This window comes from Cajanus cajan, chromosome 2 (assembly GCF_000230855.2).
Source record: "Cajanus cajan strain Asha chromosome 2, NIPB_CcT2T_4, whole genome shotgun sequence".
NCBI lineage: Eukaryota > Viridiplantae > Streptophyta > Magnoliopsida > Fabales > Fabaceae > Cajanus > Cajanus cajan.
In genome coordinates, this window is record NC_138518.1 from 77,293,036 (window position 1) to 77,312,050 (window position 19,015).

At 31.3% G+C, this 19,015-nt stretch overlaps 2 protein-coding genes across 2 annotated transcripts; both read left to right on the plus strand.

The window, feature by feature from the left end:
* Positions 1 to 9,411: 9,411 nt before the first annotated feature.
* LOC109816463 (NAC domain-containing protein 83) lies at positions 9,412 to 11,990 on the plus strand. The gene is made up of 3 exons (XM_020381495.3): positions 9,412 to 9,687; positions 10,751 to 11,028; positions 11,441 to 11,990. Exons 1-3 carry the CDS (start codon positions 9,507 to 9,509, stop codon positions 11,708 to 11,710), a joined length of 729 nt encoding a protein of 242 aa, XP_020237084.1. The 5' UTR covers positions 9,412 to 9,506; the 3' UTR covers positions 11,711 to 11,990.
* A 5,247-nt stretch (positions 11,991 to 17,237) lies between these two features.
* LOC109816431 (uncharacterized) lies at positions 17,238 to 18,645 on the plus strand. The gene is made up of 3 exons (XM_020381446.3): positions 17,238 to 18,030; positions 18,111 to 18,193; positions 18,294 to 18,645. Exons 1-3 carry the CDS (start codon positions 17,604 to 17,606, stop codon positions 18,465 to 18,467), a joined length of 684 nt encoding a protein of 227 aa, XP_020237035.1. The 5' UTR covers positions 17,238 to 17,603; the 3' UTR covers positions 18,468 to 18,645.
* The last annotated feature ends 370 nt before the right edge of the window (positions 18,646 to 19,015 follow it).

Genomic DNA, 19,015 nt, shown 5'->3' on the forward strand with positions numbered 1-19,015 from the left:
CCTGAAGACATTGTCAAATGTAGAAATTTTTGAATTTTTAATTTTCTCACCGGAAGTGAGATAATTGTGCAACAATGCAATAAAGGAATATTTTCTCACCAGAAGTGAGTTAATTGTGCAACAATGCAATAAAGAAATATTTTCTCACCAGAAGTGAGTTAATTGTGCAACAATGAAATGAAAGAATATTTTTCTCACCGGAAATGGGAAAATAATATTATGTTTGATCCTTTGAGTACCACGAGAAGTGAGATTTTTTTTGTTTTTGTCAAAATCATTGTTGTTATATTAAATGATATTTGGGAAAATTATATGATTAATATATTGAATTTCACATTGTCGATTTTTTTAATGGCATTCGCGTAAGAATTATTTTCTTGAAATTTGATTGATATTATGTTCAAATTTAAATTGATATTTTTTTTATATATCAAATTTGAGTGCGAATGTTGGTAGATTATAGACCTTCTTTATTAATTAATTTGTCTGGTAATTTTTAATTAAATAAATTGATGTAATATATTGCCAAAGCAATCCCTATTATAGAAATTAATTTGATTAAAAATTACAATAGATGTTAGTATGAGATTATTTATGCAATTTGTGCTCATCCCAAGACACAATTTGGCCAAATAATAACATGCCTGTGATGATAAATATGTGACAATTATAAAGTTACAATCATGTGAATAATAGTCGGTCCAAAGAAAGGCTATTATTTGACAGAATTAATTATCAATATTTGATCGTTGCATTGAGAGTACCATTAACAAGTTGATCTGTATGTCCAAAGACAAAGAATTAATGTTGTGCTCGGTATCTTGTAATGGGTCTATTATGTAAATAATCTGCATGTTTTATCTATTTTATTTTACTGTGAGCATGTAATTAAATTAATTTTTTTATGTTCTATTACAGTTGCTGTTGCTAGTGCTGTTAACTTATCTGCTCAAATTAATTGTATACCTATGCTTAATGGGACAAACTTTAAGGCATGGAAGGAAGCAGTTGAGATAATTCTTGGCTGCATGGATCTTGATCTTGCACTTCGGGCTGAGAAACCCACTCCAAATCTGGAAAACCCGGATGAGGATAAGGTTGAAAAGTGGGAACGCTCAAACCGAATGTGTTTGATGATCATGAAACGATCTGTTCCAGAAGTTTTTCGGAGCTCTATTTTTTAGAGCCACAATGTTAAAGGTTTCCTTGATGCCGTTGAGTAGTATTTTACCAGTAATGAGAAAGCTGATGCAAGCACTAAAGTTAGAGTTGTCTGATGACTTGCTCGTGCATCTAGTTTTGATTTCTCTTCCTACACACTTTGGACAATTCAAGGTGAGTTATAATACTCAGAAAGATAAATGGACCTTGAATGAATTGATTTCTCACTGTGTGCAAGAGGAGGAAAGGCAACGAAGAGAAAAGACTGAAAGTGCTCATTTAGTGTCAAGCTCTCAAAATAGGAAGAGAAAGAATAATAAGGATGTTGTAGAAAGGACTTCTCAACTAAAAAAAGTCAAAAAGGATGAGAACACACCTACTTGCTTCTTCTGCAAGAAGCCTGGGCACATGAAGAAAGAGTGTCCCAAGTACGCCTCTTGACGTGTAAAGAAAGGTAATTTTCTCTCTTTTATTTGTTCTGAAGTTAATTTAGCTTTTGTACCACGTGATACTTGGTGGGTAGATTCTGGTGCTACTACTCACATTAGTGTATCCATGCAGGGTTGCCTTTGGAGCCGACCGCCAAGTGATAATGAAAGATTTATATATGTGGGTGATGGCAACAAGGTCACAGTGGAGGCTATTGGAACATTTATATTACGGTTAAAAACTGGATTTCATTTGGATTTATTTGAGACTTTTGTTGTACCGTCTTTTAGGCAGAATTTAATTTCTATTTCTAGTTTGGGCAAATTTGGTTTTTCTTGTTCATTTGGAAATAATAAATTTAGCCTCTATCAAAATTCAAATGTTGTTGGTTCTGGTTCTTTAATTGATAATTTATACTTACTAGATGTAGTTAGTTCCAATAAAGAAAATTTTAACATTGATTCTCGTGGTACGAAGCGTAAAATAAATGAGAACTCAGCCACCTTATGGCATAAGCGTTTAGGCCATATCTCTAAACAGAGAATTCAGAGGCTTGTGTCGGATGAGATTCTTGAACCCTTTAACTTGTGAGACTTTGAGGTTTGCGTTGAATGTATTAAGGGTAAACAAACAAATTCTAGAAAAATTAGGTGCCGAAAGGGCTAAGGATGTTTTGGAATTAATTCACACAGATATTTGTGGACCATTCCTTACGGCATCTTGGAATGGACAACAATATTTCATTACATTCATAGATGATTATTCAAGGTACGGCTACCTATTTTTAATTCATGAGAAGTCCCAATCCCTAGATGTTTTCAAATCTTTTAAAGCTGAAGTTGAGCTTCAACTTGGAAAGAAAATTAAGGCCGTCAAATCTGATCGTGGTGGTGAATATTACGGTAGATATGATGGATCAGGTGAACAACGTCCAGGGCCTTTTGCGCTTTTCCTAAGGGAATGTGGCATCGTTCCTCAGTATACTATGCCTGGGAAACCAAGCATGAACGGTGTTGCAGAACGTAGAAACAGGACTCTTAAGGATATGGTAAGAAGTATGATTAGTCATTCTTCCTTACCAGAGTCATTGTGGGGAGAAGCGCTTAAGACTGCAGTCTACATCCTAAATAGGGTACCAAGTAAAGCAGTTAACAAAACTCCTTATGAGCTATGGACGGGTAAAAGGCCAAGTCTAAAACATTTACACATTTGGGGTTGTCCGGCTGAAGCGCGTCCTTATAGGTCGCATGAAAGCAAGCTGGAGTCAAGGAATGTTAGCTTTTATTTTGTTGGTTATCCTGAACACTCTCGGGGCTATAAATTTTACAATCCCACTACTAGATCATTCTTTGAGACGGGGAATGCGAGATTCCTTGAGGATGTTGAGTTTGGGAAGGAAGAGAACATAAGAAATGTTGTCTTTGAGGAAAAACCTGTCATTGACAGTGATCAAGTCCTCGTGCCTATTACTATTCTAGTACCTACCCCAGTAATAGGTGACAATCATGGAGTTATTCCTGACATTGTCCCTACACAAGACAATATTGAGGTTCTCCCTCAAATACCTATAGAGCAAGCTCAACAATCTCAAGAAGTGCCATTAAGGAGATCCACTAGAGAAAGAAAAAGTGCAATTCTAGATGATTACATTGTGTTTCTTCAAGAACATGAGGATGGCATTGGTTTAACAGAGGATGATCCAATCAACTTCTGTCAAGCTATGCAAAGTTCTAGCTCTCAAAAGTGGATTGATGCCATGAAGGATGAGATGAAATCTATGCAAGACAACGATGTTTGGGATCTCGTTGAATTACCTAAAGGTGTGAAACCTATTGGTTGTAAATGGATATTTAAAACCAAGAGGGATTCAAAAGGTAATATCGAGAGATATAAGGCTTGTTTAGTTGCTAAAGGTTTCACTCAAAAGGAAGGCATTGATTACAAAGAAACCTTTTCTCCAGTTTCTTCAAAGGATTCTTTTAGAATAATAATGGCACTCATAGCTCATTATGATTTAGAGCTCCATCAGATGGATGTTAAAACTGCGTTTCTAAATGGTGACATTAAAGAAACGATTTATATGATGCAACCAGAAAATTTTGTGTCTGGTGACTCAAAGTCCATGGTATGCAAACTAAAGAAATTCATCTATGGTCTTAAACAAGCTTCCCGTCAATGGTATCACAAGTTCCATCAAGTTATTACCTCATATGGTTTTAAGGCAAATATAGTTGATGATTGTGTTTATCATAAGTTTAGTGGGAGTAAATATATATTCTTGGTGTTATATGTCGATAATATACTGCTTGCCAACAGCGATATAGGTTTATTGCACGAAACCAAGAGATTTTTAACAAAGAATTTTGAAATGAAAGATCTTGGTGAAGCCTCTTTTGTATTAGGTATTAAGATACTAAGAGATCGTTCTCATGGTATCATAAGGTTATCACAAGAGAATTATATCGATAAAGTTTTAGACAGATTCGACATGAAAGATACTAAACCAGGAGATACCCCTATAGCCAAGGGAGACAAATTTAGCCTCAAACAGTGCCCTAATAATGACCTTGAAAGAAATGAGATGCAAAAGATTCCCTATGCTTCAGCAGTGGAAAGTCTAATGTATGCACAAGTTTGTACTCGTCCCAATATTGCATTTATAGTGGGAGTTTTGGGCAGATACTTAAGTAATCCTGGGATGCAGCATTGGAAAGCAGTAAAGCGTGTAATTCGCTATTTGAAGAGAACAAAAGGATATATGCTCACTTATCAGAAGTCTGACAGTTTAGAGATCATTGGATACTCAGACTCTGATTTTGCCGGATGTCAAGACAGTAAACGCTCCACATCTGGATACATCTTTATGTTGGCTGGAGAAGCTATCTCTTGGAAGTCTGTTAAACAGACTATTATAGCTTCATCAACCATGGCTGCGGAGTTCATTGCTTGTTTTGAGGCATCCAACCATGGGATATGGCTGCGAAATTTTATCACTAATTTACGTGTGGTTAATGGCATTGAAAGACCATTGAAAATCTATTGTGATAATAACTTTGCAGTTCTTTATTCCAATAATAATAGGAGTACAACCAAGTCAAAATTCATTGATATAAAGTTTCTGGTTGTTAAGGAAAGAGTTCAGAATAAGCAAATTTCTATAGAACATATAGGGACTAATTTTATGCTAGCTGATCCACTTACTAAAGTTTGGTGCCTAAAGTCTTTCATGAGCACACTGCTCATATGGGTGTAATTCCTTATAATACCTTAGTTTAGTGGGAGTCTCATTTATGTCGTGTCTTCTTTATTTTTATTTTTTCCAGATATTTGTATTATTTGGATTTTCTACAGAAATAAAGTTGATGTTTATAATTTTATTCTGAACTTGTTTTTGTGCAATATATATATGTTGCGTTTTGAATGGATCTCTATAAAGAATAAAGTTTGGACCAGTTGGAAATAGACATGACTAAGATCACGTTGCATGTAATTTCTATGCCACTTATCCATATTTGATCTATGTCATTGAGTGCATACAATTGTGGTGATCATTATGGTTTAGTCACATTAGATAGTGATGAAAGCTGTAGTGGTTCCCTGTTGTTGTATGAGATGGACCAGATTGTTTAAGGGGAGTCTAAAAGTAAATAACATACGGTTGCGCGCCTAAATATTTTTGTGATATAAATACTTAAATGAATATAAAGCCCAAGTGGGAGATTGTTAGAAATTTTATTTCTAATAATTATTGTGGGCTGCATATATTATTTGTAGTATTTATATTAGTTATTTACATTTAGTTGGGCTCAATAAAAGTGATCTAATTTTAGTGAGCCTTTAGACTGCCAACAGGAAAAACTGATATGGGCCCATATAAGTGGAAACCAGATTTGGCCCGTTAGGGATTAATGAGAACCCTAATAGGTTTAAAATCATAAAGATGGTCATGGTCCCCAATATGCTAAATCAGAAACACACGTCTCTCTGTCTCCCCATTAGAAGAGTAACATCAAGTCCCATCAAGGAATCGAGTGATTTGGCTGAGGAAAATCATTGCACCAAAAAACTATTCTGTTGCAACCTTTTGATCAACGTCAATGGATACAAGTACGTATTATTAACATTAACTCTGTAATCTGAGACAACGGTTCTTAATATTGATTAATAGAAAATTTCTATCTGGCTTAAGAAATTTATCCCAACACTTGATGCTAAAATAAACTTGACACCGATAACAATAGATGTGGTGACGAGAGTGATACCTATATTTTCCCAGACATAACATTAACACGTGTTTCATTTTTATATTTTAGTCCTATTTTATTTATTTTGGTCCTATTTTGTCCTTTCTTCTTCTTTTTTGTTTTTTTTTTCTTTTTCCTCATCAACGCTTTCTTCCTCTTTGCAGTCATATTTTAAGATAATTTAAATTATAACTGCTTAATGTATTCCAATTTCCCACTAGAAATGGGTTGATACGGTTTTTTTTTTGTTGAAATATATATATATATATATATATATATATATATATATATATAGTAATTAATTAAAGTCTTAAAATGAGCTGTGTAAACTGTGTGAATGCATGTTAGCTATTCTCTAATCGACTGCAAGTGATAACGAAAATCATTGACCAAGTTTCTTAGGCGTTAAGCATAGCATGCCTTTTCTACGGTACGTAAACAAAAAGCACAACACACTTTGGCACGAGATTTATATGAAGCCTGAAAAATAATATAATGCGTCAAAAAAAGAGAGGATATGATTTGTAGGAGAGGCTCCACATAAATAAATGAAGAGAGAGGAGTGAATACATGCATTAAAAAAACCAATTCATACGTGAGTGAATAAAGTGTTTATTTATATATATAAACCAAATTAATAAAAAAATCAAGTAAGGTTATAAGGACTGTGTTTTTATTATTATAGTTTACAATATTTTTTAGATTTTGGTTTATTTCTATACATACTCTATTCATCATGCAACAATAATCATGGAAAGTAATGCTTAATATGCATTATAAACTACAAAGTGAAATGATGCCCATGTGTGAAGTGGCTGTGGACTATAAGAAACTCGTTTAAAGGATATAAAGGGCAGCTTCTGTTTCTGCTGTCTTAAGCAAAGGGATTTAAAGTTTAACCATGTAAAATGTGCAACTTGAACTTTGATCATCTTTTTGGTTTTAGAGAGGGAGTGAATCTTTCAAAATCTGATTTACAACGTTGCAAAAGCAAAGCTCTTTAAATCAACATCTTCTTGGTGAAGGAAAGTACCATTCCTTTTTCTTAAGGAGGTACACCAAAGTTTCAGTATATATCATAGTTGACTACATCGTGGTTCTGCTTTTTAGTCAAAACATTACTCTGTTGCTTCTCCTTTAAATTAATTAATTTCCTCGTTTTCCGGATTCAATTTTCTGCAAACTAATGACAAACTAAAATTGGACGTAGTCGGACTAAGTCGTGGCAAAGAAAACTATTAAATAAATAAAAAAGTCGCGGCATGGCATATTAAAGGGACATATATAAAGTGGGTCTGAGTCATCTATCCATTAATAACTCAAATTCATAAATAAAGGAGGACAAAAGCCTATATGATATTATCACACTATATATTTTTATATGGCAAATCCACTATTGGGAAACGTTAAATATGGTAAATTTAGATAAAAGAACAAAAAAGAAAGCAAGTCAAGATAAGGGTACGTAATTAGTTTGTTCATGATTCTTGAAAAATTGCACCATTATGACCACGCACTACAAAATATAAAAAGTGTCACTATAAATATAATATATGTAGGTATATACCTATTTGACATATAACTACATATAATTTTAATGTTAATTTTAAATGAGATTTAATAATATATTTTGTGTATCACTATAATTTATACTTACAATTTTTAATAATATATCAACATATATTATACTTATTATATGAGTAAAAGTAGTTTTTAATAACATATATTATATCATTACAAGATGTGTGTTACTTTGTGGCAATTTTCTTATAGTGACATAAAAAGAATAATCTAAAGTTTCAGACAAATACTAATGATGTGCAGAGAGCAGACATCACAATATTACATGCAACAGTTTCCTATATAACAACCCCTTGGGTGGTTCATATATGCAAGAGTTTCCTATATAACAATCCCTTGGGTGGTTCATATAGGAGGAAAAAAATATCAATAACTATAATGGATTAATTAAGAATATATATTTTGTTCGAATTATTTGTACTACTTTAATTATGATAATTGGAATTCTATCTATTTGTGTAATAAGGTTGTCTATTATTCTTACGTGCATGAGATTGAGGGGCGCTGACTCAGAGTTTGCCTTACTTTTTTTTACCAGAAGTTTGATACGTACTTTCCCCCGTCGTTTAAAACTCTCTATTTTAGCAACAAATAAGTTGCAGACTTTAAAATACATGCTATAAATGCTAATTAAAGAACACAAGACTCAAGGCTAATGTGATTCGATGGAACATATATAATTGGGTTTAATTTCATCATAAACTCGCCGTGAAGAATTCAATTTACTTGTATATGCATATCCTGGAGATCTATGAAATAATACACATGTCTTATCTACGTCTTTCTTTACGTACGCTTGCTCTATACAATTTTTTTACTATTCATTTGCACCATTAGAAGTTTTGTTTTTTTTAATTTAGATTATGTGATTTAGATTTATATATATATATATATATATATATATATATATATATATATATATATATATATATATATATAAACACTATAATTATATATAGACCCGGTTCTGTCTCTCCCAAAAAAATTATTTCCACTCAGTCAAAAATAATTAGTTAAGTCTTTATATTTCTGCTAGTTAAGATTAAATATGACTTTTCTTATCTTTTATATTCTTCCACACAAATTTATGTAAGAGATGGAGTAAAACAATTCGTAATCTCACTAAAAAATTTTCATAAAAATTAGTTACTAATTCTGACCTTATATAAAATTATATCTTATTTTAATTTAATTTTTTTGTAAAAATAATTATTAAAAAAAAGTTATCCACCTTTACCACTAAATTTAAGAACTGTATTAAAAAAATTTAAGTATGTGACAATTGAAAATAAGATCAATAAAAATTTTATATATATATATATATATACACGAGTTAACTCTCATTTTATTAGTTAATTTTATAAAATTTAATTAACAGTGAAAAAAAAATTAAACCACACCATCCTCTCAACTAGGGTAATCTTGTGCGTGTGTATATTTATGAAAGCATGACTCCACATGACATGACGTCTCGCAAATTCAACAAGACAACAACCCCAAAGTAAAAATCCAACAACCAGACTCGAAAAATAGTCAACAACGTGTACATATTAGATGAACAAACTTCAAACCAATGTTTACTTCTTAAACGTTACTTCAGATGGTCTTTTAAATATATTTAGATGAATAACTTAATCAATATAACTTATCAAATTTAGTTCTTATAAACTTATTTTAATAAATTTTACAATAATTACCTTATCTATAATGCTGAAAATAAAAAAAATAAATAAAAAGTAGCTTATCTATTTACAAAATCTAGCCAAGTTAAAAAAGAAAAGAACTGTGTCAGTATTTATCACATAAAAGGTGGGGTAGAGCAAAGTTCTAATTAAAATATCTTTCAAGATCTGGTGGTGGGAAAGGGAAAAAAGTTTGATTAATTGTCAAACATCAAACTTAGTATGTTAAGTATAGTCCCCTCTTTCCAAATTAAGACTAACTTTGTTTTCTCTTTCATATTTTTGAGTCCATATATATAAATACCAACTAACTCATTTCATTCAAGTGCTTGTACCCTCACCCTCACTTGGCGTTCAAAAGTATCTTTTCCCTCCTTAATTTCTTTGGTGGTTTTAAGTCTCAAAGCAAATGGAAAAGCTGAATTTTGTTAAAAATGGAGTGAGCAAATTGCCTCCTGGTTTTCGTTTTCAGCCAACAGATGAAGAACTTGTCTTCCAATACTTGAAATGTAAGGTCTTCTCCTACCCTTTGCCTGCTTCTATCATTCCCGAGATCAATGTCTGCAAACATGATCCTTGGGATTTGCCAGGTAACAATTCTTTTTTCAAATATTTTTTATTTTCCCTTCATTTTTTAATTCAAAAATTAGTAAAAATAAGAGGTTATTTCTTTAAAATAACAATAACTAGATGTACATTATCAACAAACACATGATCAACAAGTACAAATTGTTTCGACTTCATCAATAGTTTTAAGTACCAGTCTTGAACATACATCTGCAATAAATACTTTAAAAAAAAAACTTTGTCATCAATAATAATCTAACCTAACTTAATAAGGACTGTCTTTACTTATATAGCTTGCCTTACATTGCTAAAATAATTACATATGATTAAACAAAATGTGTCATTAACATTCACTACAACAAAAATTAGTATTATCAATAATTATTTAATAACAATAAATTAATTACCTGTATTTTATTATTTAATAAAAATATTAATGATTATTATATAATAGTCACTAAAAATATATTTATATTACATCAAAATTTATTATTAGTGACAATTATTTGTTAGAAAACACTTAAGTCTCACATCGACTAGAAATAAAATAATTAAAGAGTATATAAGTGAATGATAACTCTCACCTTACAAGTATGTTTTATAAGGTTGAGTTAGACATATAACTTACTATTTTAAGTTGGTATTTAGGAGATAAAATAATTAAAAAAAATTAAAGAATATATACTTAGAAGATAACCTTCATCTTCTAAGTCTCACATCAATTAGAAATAAGGTAACTAAAGAATATTTGTACTCATCTTACAAGTCTTACATCGACTAAAAATAAGATAATTAAAGAGTATTATAAATTTTTTCTTAAACTTTTCGCGGCAATTTTAAATGTCAGTAACAAATGACACAAAAAGTTATACATTTTTTTCGACCATTATGAGGGTCTTTACCAGCATATAGAATAATTGTCGGTAAATGTTTTAGCGACACTGCATACAATGGTTGATGTGTGAAATGCTGGTAAAAGATTTTGTAGCAATTTTTATTACTACTAAAAATTATATTAAATATCACTAAAAATCTAGTGATTGTTCTACGGGTACTATATGTGCTAAGAATGTTTGTTTTTTTCAGGGAATTGTGATCATCAAGAAAGGTACTTTTTCAGTCCGAAGGAAGCAAAGTATCGAAATGGTAATCGCATGAATCGAACAACCAAGTGTGGCTATTGGAAAGCAACGGGATCAGACAAGAGAATATCATCTTCAACGTGTAGTGGTATTGTGGGGATAAGAAAAACATTGATTTTTTATGAAGGAAAATCTCCTAAAGGCTCCAGAACTCAATGGATCTTGCACGAATATCGCCTCGCCAGTGTTGAAAAAACTGGTGCTAATTGCAACTCATCTTATGTAAGTTTTCGTCAAGTATCAGCCAAAAAGATTAAATTTACGTGTCTTGTTAATGCATCAGAATTCGAGTTTTAATTTGATAATGTATATAGTAATCGATAAAATCTTTTATTATGTAAATTATAAAAAAAAATTAAATTCTGATGGAAGAATGACACACATTACCTATATTATTGCATTCAAGTTTTTTTTCTTTATTAAAATAAGGTCTAGACAACTTTAAAATGTTATACACACATGTTCAAATTTTATGGATAAAAAATAATTGAAAAGAAAAATTATATTAAATTTTTTTAATAAAAATTTAGCTAGGGATCTATAAAATTAGTGTCTATAATAATAACATAATTATTAAAAAAAAATGAAGTATTTATATAAAATATATGACTAATGTTGGGTTGGATATTGGCAGAACTACGTAAACGAGATAGGAGATTGGGTTCTGTGTCGCTTATGGATGAAGAAAAGAAGTGTAGAAAGTGATGGCAGCGTTAGTGGTGAGAAGCATATGCATGTTGAAAGTCATCCAAGGTTGTTTGATTTTATGATGGTAGGTAACAGTAACAGTAACAGTAACACACACTCTTGTACATCCTCATCGTGTTCAAGTTCCAGTAACATCATGGAGGTCTCTTCAAATGCATCGGATCATGAAGAAACAAGTGCCTATGCCTATTTTTAACTGCAAATTTGTCCATGTCTCTATTCATTAAGGAAAATGGATCATATGCCAGAGGATATATTCCCCACTGATTTGCTTCTTCAATACTAATTAAGGAAAATTGATAATAAATATGGCTATGCCCATTTTTAATGGATGTATCAGATGGGTCTTTCCTATCATCATCTTCTAATGTGCTTATTTTTCGTCTTTTTAATTAGCGCTAGTTTCGAATGTGGCAGTAGAATAATGTCTTTTGCTAAATTGAAAAGAAAAAAAAAACGGTTGAAATGTGTTTTAAGCACTTTTATTTTCGGTCAAATTTAGTTTTACTTTCTATATTTTAAATTGGTTTTACTTCTTTTTTTTTCAAATTAATATAATAAAAATAATAGTGTGTTATTCCTTTTTTCTAACAAGATGTTAACAAGTGTTTTAATGTCACTAGTTGAGAAAATAAAGGGTAAAAAAAATTATTGCATCGGGAATTATTGTATAAAAATACAAAACTCGTTTAATACATGTTTTCTTAACAAATAAAAGAATAATAAAGTGTATTTGATATTTTTAATTAATATTAATATTTAATTATGTATAAAAGATGTTATATAAATAATAAATGATTTATGGAATGGTTTGAAAGTACGTGGAACTCGCACCAACTCAAAACTAAACACATATGTACCGTAGTAACATGGTTAGTTCTAATATTTTATGGACCATAATTCTAAGAAGATATAAGGTTATCATTAACAACAACTTGCGACTTTGATACTAAATATGAGATTATTTTATTTTATTTTTAATTATCACTCAAAAGGCATTTTTATCATTGAAGTATATGTGTGTTTTATAAGTTATTATTTCTCTTCTTATTTTATTAACGTGGGACCTTATTTTTATCCCAACAATAACATGTATAGACTTATATTTTTTTTTTTGACAATTATGTTATTGATATGATATTTATCAATTTCACTAATGACTAACATTTATTACAAAAATTAGTTGATTACATGATGTCTTATTTAAGAAGACCGAGTTCAATATCACTTAAAGTACGACTTATTGGTTTGAACCTTTATATCATATAAATAGATATATTATTTAATTAAAAATAATATATTTTATTACATTAAATACAAAATATAATGTTAACAAATATAAAAGAGATATATTATATTTTTTATTTTAATTTTATCATTTATTATTAAGTGCTATATAAATAAATTTGAGAATCAAAAAAGATTCATCTTCAAATTAAAAGATCAAAATAAGACAAAATTTTGAAGGATTAAAATCACTTAAAAAAATTTATAGTCCAAAAATATATTTTACTCATTAACGAATATAATACATAAAAAAATGATAATATAAATAACAAGAATTTAATATCATATCACAAATTTATATTTGGATATAAAAAGAAAATATATAAAAAGATAAAATTATTTTTAAAAGTAATATAAAAAAATAAAAAAAAAATTATCTCAAAATTATATAAATTTTTTTAAAAAAATTTGGCCCTTCTTAGTAATGGATTTGTTTCAGGATTGGGCTTGTGTAGTAGTATCACAAATCTTATATATATATTTTTTTTGGATCATATCATCATTATTAAATAACTTTTAATGATAATTATTTGAGTATGTTTGTATTCTTTGGGAGTATTTCTTTTATATTTATTATAAACATTTTCCTCCTTTGACATGCCTCTTTTCTATCTATTATTTGATCTTCCTTTATTTTTGAATTGCTCATATACAATTAATACAAATAATTTAAAAAAATTTAAAATTATTTTTATTTTAATATATTTTTTTGGAATTATTTAAGAGTTTGTTGAATAATAATTTGTAAGTTCACAATTTGTTTTTAAATATAATAAAATTTTGTGCAAAATTTTGTTGAATATGATTGGTAGCACCTCCGTCTAAAATACAAGTCTCAAAAACTGATATAGAATTGGGTACAAGCCGGTATGGGATATAGTATCAAAATTTACATTGGGCCATAACCCCAAAAGTTAGTCTATATCATAAGGGTTACCCCACCCAATATGTATAGTACTATTTTGGCCATATATAATTTTAATCCACTTGAAACTTGAACTTTTCTTGATATATATTATCATACATAATACTATTAGTACATAGATATATGGTTTATATATGTTTTAAATATTTCAAATTAGTTCAATTTTTATATTATTACTTTTATTTTTTTTTAAAATTATCTTATTAATATTTTTTTTCTTCTAATTTAGTACTTATTTTAGTCTTCTTTGTTAAATAATGACTTGGTAAATGGACTGTCACGTCGTTATCTAACAGTATATGCACACATAGTTACCTCATTTTCCAAGTAAATTGCCATGTCATATTTAATTTTTTTTTAAAAATTAGTTTCCCAAACCTTCCTCATTCCCTAACCTCAAAACGCTCGCCGGCGCCGCCATATTCGCCACCGTCGCCCTCCAATTCCCCGTCCGTACCTGTACTCCGCTGCCACCCTGAAGCCCCCACTGCGCTCGCCGACCTGCTCAAGAGCAACGCTGAAGCCACCACGCAGCGCCTCCTTCGCCGCAGCTAGAGCCTCCTTTGCCGCAGCCAATGTCTTGTTGAAATCGAGTTGGAGCTTCAACTTGATTTGGTCGTAGAACAGAGCGGTGTCGTTGTGTTGAGAGGATCCTCGCTGTGAGGTGTAGTCGAGGAAGCCTTGCAGGAGCTCGATCTCATCTTCGTCGGTCCACAACGGTGGTGGCGGAGGGCGCCGACATCGGGGCGTGGGCGCCGTTGGAGACGGAGGAAGCGGGGACAGCGACGGTAACGGCGAGAGTGGCGGAGGCATAGAGAGAGGGTTCGTTTTCTTTGTCATCGTCCTCTTTGTATTCTTCATCCTCCTGGGACTCGTCGTCATCGTCCATGTCCTCTTCGCGGAAAACGGCGTCGTGTTGCTGAGAAGCCATGAGAGAGAGAGTGAGAGAGAGAGGGGTGATTCACGAGTTTAGGTGTATTGTTGGACTCACGCGCTCCTGATGGACCGGTCTGGCGAGAGCGAGGCGGCGCTGCCGCGGTTGGAGGAGGCGTTGCGCGCGGCGGAGGAGAATGAGGGGGGTTTGGGAAACTAATTATTTTAAAAAAAAAGTCAAATATGACGTGACAATTTACGTAAAGAATGAGGTAGTTATGTGTGCTGATATAACATACACTGTTGGGTGATAATGTAGCAGTCTGATTGTCACGTCATCATTTAACATAGAGCTGTCAAAATGGGCTCAGCCCGGTGAGCCAACCCGGCCCTCCACGGGTTCGAGCCGGGTTGGGCTAAAAAAAATTTGCAAATTTCAGTGTGGGCCAATTTTAAACCCGGCCCACTAACAACCCGGCTCACCCGGGTTCAACCCGTGGTGAGCCGGGCTGACCCACCAGCCCATAAAAAAAAAAAAAAAACTTCTGCTATTGGGTTGGGCCAAATAAAACTTCATAGACCATCATAGATTCTCAATTTTATGTATTTTTTCTTCAAATTATGTAATTAGTGTAGGAATTTATTTACTTTTCTCTAGAAAAGCTTATGTGCATACTATTTTTGCAGGATTAGGCATTAAATTTGATTACATTTTTTTAAATTAGGTGATTTTTTCAAATTAGGTGAGCCAACCCGTTTAGCCCACCAACCCGTGGTGGGCCGGGCCGGGCTCAATTTTTTCCAGCTCACCAATAAACAAGCCGGGTTGGGTTGGCCCACCAAAGGCTCAACCCGTGGCGGGCCGGGCCGGGCCGGGTTACCCGTTTTGACAGCTCTAATTTAACACATGAGACTAATATCAGGTATTAAATTAAAAAATATATATTAATCAGGTAATTTAAATAAATTTTTTTAAAAATAATAATCTGAAAATCAAGCTAATTTGAAGTAGTTTAAACATATTTAAGCCTATATATATTGGTAAATCGTCTAATAATATATCTGGAATATCTTCGGATACTAACTTAAAATATAGTTTTAGTTTAATTTAACTTCAAATTCTCTTTTTATAATTTCATGTCATTACACTTAATTTTATTGGTGTGTTGATAACTTGTAAATAACCTAATGCTACCTCTATTTTCATATATATGTTCTAATTGTCTAATTTATCAAGATTAAGAAAAGTATTTAATTTAGTTGATAATAATAAGTTTGTCCTATTTATATATTTATTTTTAAAATTACTTTTCTACTATTTTTTTATATATTCTCTAACCAATTATAATACATGTTCTGTATTATTTCTCTCTATTGATTAATACTCTTCTCTCCTAAACAATTAGAGTGTTTGCTCATTTATTTTTCAAAATTAAGATAACATACTTTAATTAAGGGTATTTTAGTCTAAAAATAATTAATTAATGAAATAATATGAATTGAATTTTACATAAAGGAATAAACAATTATTTCAAATTGGGTTTTATAAATAGAAATTGGGATAATAATGTATTGAAAATATAGTATAAATTTATGTTATCTTAAAATATAGAATTGGACCTAACTCAACTTCAAAAAATTAAATTTTGAAAAACTAATTTATAAAATGATAGTTATCTTCCATTCTATTTATATGCTATTTTAACATTACATATTTATTTAATAGGAATTGAGTTTCTCCCTTATATATAGAATTGCAAGTACTTGTTGTTTTCGCCATGTTTGTGGAGTATGTCTTCTCAAACCATCAACTAAATTATGTTAAGCAAGGTCAGCAAAGTATTATACTATTCTCGAGTAAAAGTCATAGCACTTTGATCATTCACGTCTTTCATCTAATTTTGATCTTCAGATAATTTAGTATCCACGAGTGCATCACGTTATTGGACTTTTTTGGTTCATCACTGAACTACTTGGACTTACAATTGTTTTTAATGAAACTTGCAAAAGGAAATGATTTGATTTCCCTCCAGAAGATGCTAAACGTAATGGACTACTACGAAGTGAAGAACTGCCAATTTTTCGCATAAGAACCAACTTTTACTTTTTCTACAAACTTTTTAGTATAAGATATCTTTGTTTTTCAACTTCTATTCCATTGCATATTCCCAATTATCTGAATTTTGAATTAAATTTTCTATAGCTCATTTTTACATTAATATTCCATTTTTACATATTTTGTTATTACCAAATATATAAATGGGAGAAGGTAATTTCATGTCATTTTATGTAAGGGATAATAATATAAATAAAAAAAAGAATAAAGATCTATTTAAGCAAATTTCTCCATAAATACTTACTAGATAATTTTTTTTTAAAAAAATCATAAATTAATATTAATTTATACATAAACTAATTATAATTTATAAGTATTTAATGAAAAATTTATGATTGAAGAAGAATATCATGCATGATTTTATTGATAATTCATTTGATGAAAATGGAATCTAATAATTGAGAGTAAGCCCTAAACTTTAGGATCTTCATGGGACGATAATAGACCTCTTTCAATGCCGATGTTCACGTGACTTTTTCTTTTAAGTAGTTGTGTGTCAATCCTAATTCCCATAATAGTCTGTTGTGTTGTGTCATTCTTTATTACGTACTCCATTATGCATGCCAAATATTCCAACCTATTTGGCAAAATAGAAAAAGAGAAATTGTAAATTGAGCATGATTTGTTAAAATCGATACAAGTAGGTGGCGGAATGCAGTTTAAGGCTCTAACACATTACCAAGATAGGCACCAACATTATTCCAACCTGTCAAGTTGTTAATCCTTACCCTAAGTAAGGAGGAAAAGAACATGTTAGTTAGTTAAGTTGGTTTCTAAATTTAGGTGACAAACTGTTGATTAGGTTCCATCCTCAAAAATCCTCCATTCAATTCATCCCATAACTTCCTTTCCCTACATTGCAGACAAAATATTGGTTCTCTCTCTGCAATGGGGATAGGCAATTCCAAGTTAAATGCAGCTGAGGGAGAGGTGGTGCCCCCCAAGATTCGCCCCATGCTTGTATTCAAATATGAGGACTTCAAGAAACGTACCAACGCTGAAACCAACCTCTCCAAGAAGAAGCTCTTGAAGGAAGCTACAGAAGAGGATGACAATTCTTTAGAGATTCAACCATCCGAAGAGGAAAAAGTGTCCAGAGTGGTTCCTATGGCCAATTCTGAATGTCCAATTTTGAAGGACAACCACCCTTTAGACCAACATAACATGAACCATGCAGTTCTGTCGGCTGAGGCTATGGAAGATGCAAAAGGTGATGATCATGATGACAACGACCACAACGATAATAATGATGATGGAAGGAATATTTGTCCTGGATCGCCTAGTTTCAGAATCTATTGCATTGACAATGAAGAATGTGAGTAATGAAAGAATTTTAATGGCATGTTTGGTAAAAAAAAATTGAGATTGCAAATTCAAAGTGTTTGATAAATGCAGGTGATAATTATCCAACCAAAACCGTTGTTATGCACCAAAGGTCGCATAGTGCAGACAGTGTTGAAAGAGTTGCATCAACCGAGGTAAGTTGCTCCAGTAGTCATTCAAAGAACAAAAAGGAATGATTTACAATTTATCCAGCACTTTGGTTGATTCTGTTTAATTTCTTTTCATTTTTGTTAGGTACTTCCGGAGGTCGAAACTGAATCAATATCAACTCCAAAGAGAAAAGGAAATAAAAAGAAATTTGGGGCTATGAGGACTCTACTCAAGGTTAAGTCGTGCTACCACCCAATACGTAACTGTACTGGCAATGATAGAGGCCTTATTGTTGCTGCAAAAACAGCAAAATCATGAAGCCACTAGCCACTAGGTGTTAGAATCAAGACAACTTAACCTATACTCCCTTTCTGTTTTCTTTTTCTTTGCTTTTTAGTGCATATTTCCATTTCGATTGTGCAGGTTCAAATGTAACAATTTGTAAAAAATACTTTTGCAACTTTAATCCAAACCTATACTCAATAGGTTAGAGTCAGACCCTGTTTTTGGCCTAATTAACCTCTCAACTCCTTTGATTTTTGTAGTTATTCATTTTTTAAAAAAATTTGGTGCATGTAGAACAGATATTAAGATTAACAATAGTTTGTCAGCAAAAAAATTTAAGCAATGCTCTAGCAGTGGAAGAGTCGTAATAAATTGAATACTTTAATTTTTAAACACTTAATTAAATCAAATTAAATTACACCACACTTAATTTTCTTGATTGATTAAGTATTTTTAAAGGAAAAGAATTAATCAAATCGCACAGTGAGCCTAGTAATACAACTGCAATGTTTTCCTGATAGACAAATAAGGTATATAATTATATATATATATATATATATATATATATATATATTAATAAC